Here is a 5,101-nt window from a genome sequence, read left to right as displayed (position 1 = left end):
CTACCAAATTATTATTAAAAAAATTAGTCAATTCATTTATGTAGAAGAAAATATGGTAATTTTTTTTAGAACTACAACCATAACCATTCCTTTTTACAAAATGTATCATTTTTAAATATTTTTAAATTTATGAAAATAATTTGATTTTAAACAGATGAATTCCTATCTGTACATTTTTTTTTTAAATTCCAAACACACTCTTTCCAAAGTAATTCGTATATAAGAATAAATGAGAAATGGTTTTACAGTATTCCAGATATGGTTATATATCTTGTAGCACGAGTTGGTGGGGATGATAGGGATGCAATATTAATAATGAATGACCACATGGGATGGATGGTACTGAGGGTTTTACTTGGATAGATGAAGACTTTATTTCGACTAAATTTTCATTATTAACTTATTTGTAGACTCAATCATGAAGCAATTTATAATGAATCAAAGCTTTGCTCAAAGCTACTTGCATTGATTTATAAAGCAAGATGCAAAACCTTTTTGTGCAAACTATACTTGACTGAAATAAGAAAACATAATACAGAGACAATGAAAAGTAAAATCCAAGGCGCACACAATGCATGACAACAAATATATATGCAAGGATAAGTGAAGACCCTCAAGTAGTTTCACCTCCATGACCAAGCAGTTCGCCTAAAGTAATCATGGAGAATGGTTTTGACAATGGCGGCCACCGTGTTGAGAGTGCTTGACAAACTTGTCGCATGGTTGGTCGAGATTGGGGATTAGAATGCAAGCATGAAAGTGCTAACTTCACTGCAACCACTACTTCCTCAGCCACTTGATTCATAGGAGGTGAGAGACGTTGGTCTATCTCTTCATTCAACAGTAAATGATAAACAGTTGATGGTGATGAGGATGACGAGGACGCTGATGAAAAGAGCGATGAGATGAGTTCCCCAGGATGCTTTCCCAAAATTGTTTCCAATGTTACCACTCCAAAGCTATAAACATCTGTTTTACTGTCCACCTTGGAGCCATAAGCAAGTTCTGCAATTAAGGAATATTTGATCATGCTTTTGTTTGCTAAATTATTACAAAAGTTTTAATTTTAATTTTTTTTATCTTATGTTGTGTTATTAACTCTACCATGCATCGATTGGAATTACGCATCACCATAAGCTTATAGCCCAACAAAAATAGGTAATATTTAACATTATAGTCTAAACAAATAAGTAATGTAATATTAAAGAGCTAACTATTAAACATGGAAATTTCAAAAAAAAAAAAAATTAGCATGTTCATCCTAATTTCTTAGCAAAAGAACAAAAGGACAACTCGTATGGTTTCACCAAAAATTTGATGTATTAAAGATTGAGTATACCGTTCCATCCCGATGCAATAAATAACACATTAATAAACATGTATGGATGCAGTTTAGAGATAAGCAAGTCGCCAACAAAAATCACCTGGAGCAATATAACCAAAAGTTCCTGCAAATGAAGTCCAATTAGATGAGTCTGACTTCAGAAGCCGAGCTGTGCCGAAGTCGGATACATGAGCTACATATTCTGAATCTAATAGAACATTGCTGCTCGATATGTCTCGGTGAATTAAAGGAGGGGAGCAATCATGGTGCATATAAGATAAAGCTTCAGCCATGCCTTTGACAACATTTAGCCTCAAAACCCAATCAAACTCTGTTACTTCTTCCTTGTTCCTTAGAATGTTTCTCAAACTTCCCTTTTCCATGAACTCATAAACCAAAAATGAGTTTTGTGAACATGAACAAAAGCCATAAAGCTTGACAATGTTGCGATGCCGTATGCCTGCTAAAGCATGAATCTCACTTTGGAAAGCTTTCAGATCAGCCATATCTCCATCTTGTGTTGAGTGAAGTTTTTTCACAGCAACAACTTGACCTGTAGGCAACTCGGCCTTGTAAACAGTTCCATATCCTCCAGTGCCAATACAATTTTTTGAGTTGAAATCTTCAGTCCCCTCAATGATGTGTTCATATAACATTTTCCCATCATGGCCCCAAATTGCAAATAAATCTCGATGAGTTGCTACTTCTCTAGAATTAATTTTTCTACTCCTTACCCTTCGATGAAGAAAATAAATTCCATAAGAAATAAATGAAAGCAATAGAATGCTCAAAATAAGGAGTATAATCAAAATAAAAAATTTGTTCCCCTTCTTTCTGCCGGTGTTGCATGCCTCGAGACCAGTGATGTTACCGCACAAACCTTTGTTATTTCTTAATGCCTCAAATCGAGCATCTCGAAAGACTTTGAGGTTGGGTAGCGGACCTTCCAACTGATTGTAGGATATATCTATAGATGTCAGGCCTCGCAAATCATCAAAAGTGGGTGGGATGGTACCCGAGAGGCTGTTATGGGAGAGATTCAATGTTTCCAAGCTTTGTAATTCTCCGAGCTGTTGTGGTATCTCTCCTGTCAGCATATTTTGGCAAAGGTCAAGACTCTCAAGAGTGATCACATTCCCAATCTCAGCGGGAATGCTCTCCCCAAACTTATTATTGCTCAAATTTAAGAACAACAATTTCCAAAAGTTTCGGACTTGTTGGAGAATTGGGCCACTTAAATGGTTTGATGCCAAGTTAAGATGTGTGAGATTGGACAAATTTCCTAATTCCAAAGGAATGTTGCCTGAAAGTTTGTTGTTGCTTAGCACCAAATTGAACATTGACTTCAACATACCCAATTCTTTTGGTATCTCCCCAACAAGATGATTTGAAGACAGATCAAGTTGTTCTAGTTTGGTTGTCTCCCCAAGTTGATGTGGTATCATACCAGAAATATTGTTATTGGAGATTTTCAAGCTTGTCAGGCTATTGCACAACCCCCATTTAGGTGAAAGCTTGCCATACAAGTTGTTGTAGCTCAAATCAATATAAATTAAATTTGGGTACATACCGAAATCTTCTGTTATATTTCCGGCGAGTTGGTTTCTTTCTAGCCTAACTCTTAACAAGCTAGTGCAGTTTCTCAAGCTTTTTGGGATAGATCCAGTGAGATGGTTTCCTTGAGCTGCAAAATGTTCAAGTACTCCACCAAGACATATCTCATGCGGTAGTTGGCCGGTCAAATTATTATCAGATAACTCTAAAGATCTCAAATGTGTAAGGTGTCTCATTTCGGGAGGAATGGAACCAGAAAGCTCATTCTGATAAAGGTACAAAGTGGTTAAATTCCTCAAGTTTCCTATGGAAGGCGGGATGGGACCACTGAGATTGTTAGTTGACAACTCAAGATCATTAAGAGATCTCAACAATCCAATTTCTTGAGGGATCGAACCAGAAAGTTTGTTAGTATGAAGGTACAAAGTGGTTAAATTCCTCAAGCTTCCTATGGAAGGCGGGATGGGACCACTGAGATTGTTAGTTGACAACTCAAGATCATTAAGAGATCTCAACAATCCAATTTCTTGAGGGATCGAACCAGAAAGCTCATTCTGATAAAGGTACAAAGTGGTTAAATTCCTCAAGTTTCCTATGGAAGGTGGGATGGAACCACTAAGATTGTTAGTTGACAATTCAAGATAATTAAGAGATATCAACAATCCAATTTCTTGAGGGATGGAACCAGAAAGCTCATTCTCATAAAGGCTCAAAGTGGTTAAATTCCTCAAGTTTCCTATGGAAGGCGGGATGGGACCACTGAGATTGTTAGTTGACAACTCAAGATCATTAAGAGATCTCAACAATCCAATTTCTTGAGGGATGGAACCAGAAAGCTCATTCTGATAAAGGTACAAAGTGGTTAAATTCCTCAAGTTTCCTATGGAAGGCGGAATGGGACCACTGAGATTGTTAGTTGACAACCCAAGATCATTAAGAGATCTCAACAATCCAATTTCTTGAGGGATCGAACCAGAAAGCTTATTCTGATAAAGGTACAAAGTGGTTAAATTCCTCAAGTTTCCTATGGAAGGCGGGATGGGACCACTGAGATTATTAGTTGACAAATCAAGATCACTAAGAGATCTCAACAATCCAATTTCTTGAGGGATGGAACCAGAAAGCTCACTCTGATAAAGGCACAAAGTGGTTAAATTCCTCAAGTTTCCTATGGAAGGCGGGATGGGACCACTGAGATTGTTAGTTGACAACTCAAGATCATTAAGAGATCTCAACAATCCAATTTCTTGAGGGATCGAACCAGAAAGCTCATTCTCATAAAGGTACAAAGTGGTTAAGTTCCTCAAGTTTCCTATTGAATGAGGGATTGGACCTCTTAGATGGTTGAAAGCCAAAGCAAGAAAACTAAGAGATGTTAGCAATCCAACTTGGTGAGGTATGATGCCATTGAAATTATTCAAACCCAAATCAAGGATGGTGATCAATTTGGAAATATTACCAATGTGGGTGGGAATGGTTCCATAGAAGGAGTTGTTAAAAAGATTAAGAGTGAGAAGATTAGGGAGTGAAAGGAAATCGAGATTATGGAGCGTACCTCTTAGACCACAACTCTTAAGGTTTAAACTGGAGACACTTCCTGACTTGTGGCAAGTAACTCCAAGCCAATGATTGCATGGGGAAGCTCCAGACCAAGAAGAAAGGAAATATTGTGATTGAGTATGAAGGTTGGATTTCCATGTTACAAGAGTGAGTGCTTCTTTTCCTTGCTCAATAATCAAAGGAGAAGTAGTAGGAGTAGAAGTAGATGTAGAAGAGACATGAACTGATGACAACGATGAATAAAAAGGGAAATGAAGAATGATATAGAAGCAAAGAATGGTGATGAGTTGGGAGAGTGAGGAATGGGATGAAAGATATTGAAGGGCCATTTTTGGATGGGTGGAAATGAAGGATATTCATTACTTATTTATAGACTCAAACTCAAATCTACATGCATCTAATATTTTTTTTAACTACATAGTCATTTCCTATAACAAAGTTTTCAAATATATTAATCAGCATTAGTCATAAAGCTAGTTAGTTTTGACACTCTACCTACAATATTTCCATTAGCATGATTCACTTACCAATACTCTACTTGCATTCTATGAATATGAACATGAATGGGGCAAAAAGAATACGCCACATGGCTTGTAATTGAAACATTGAAGTTTTTAATGGCTATTTCCATTATTTTCATTTTTAATAGCTTGGAATTGTATC

General features: G+C 36.8%; 1 protein-coding gene across 2 annotated transcripts; it reads right to left on the bottom strand.

Annotated features, from left to right (window-relative positions):
- Nucleotides 1-461: 461 nt before the first annotated feature.
- On the bottom strand, nt 462-4,669 carry LOC117927985 (MDIS1-interacting receptor like kinase 2-like). 2 transcript variants are annotated; one of them, XM_034847728.1, is made up of 3 exons: nt 4,434-4,669; nt 1,425-2,411; nt 462-1,005 (listed from the first exon to the last, which is right to left on the bottom strand). In XM_034847728.1, the coding sequence occupies exons 2-3, from the start codon at nt 1,978-1,980 to the stop codon at nt 614-616; spliced, it is 948 nt and encodes a 315-aa protein (XP_034703619.1). In that variant the 5' UTR covers nt 1,981-2,411; nt 4,434-4,669; the 3' UTR covers nt 462-613. The 2 variants fall into 2 exon arrangements, with proteins under 2 accessions (XP_034703619.1, XP_034703620.1); XM_034847729.1 differs by having other exon boundaries at nt 1,425-2,059; nt 4,434-4,449.
- Between the last annotated feature and the right edge of the window lie 432 nt (nt 4,670-5,101).

This window comes from Vitis riparia, chromosome 13 (assembly GCF_004353265.1).
Source record: "Vitis riparia cultivar Riparia Gloire de Montpellier isolate 1030 chromosome 13, EGFV_Vit.rip_1.0, whole genome shotgun sequence".
Taxonomy (NCBI): domain Eukaryota; kingdom Viridiplantae; phylum Streptophyta; class Magnoliopsida; order Vitales; family Vitaceae; genus Vitis; species Vitis riparia.
The sequence above is the reverse complement of the archived record's forward strand: the minus strand, read 5'-3'. Positions and strand labels throughout refer to the sequence as shown.

Bases quoted from the DNA above. Each gene is read 5' to 3' on its own strand.
- LOC117927985 (XM_034847728.1), bottom strand. From the start codon at position 1,980: ATGTTATATGAACACATCATTGAGGGGACTGAAGATTTCAACTCAAAA. The intron at 1,006-1,424 runs GTGATTTTTGTT...CCTTAATTGCAG, and splicing joins TTTTGGTTATATTGCTCCAG to AACTTGCTTATGGCTCCAAG.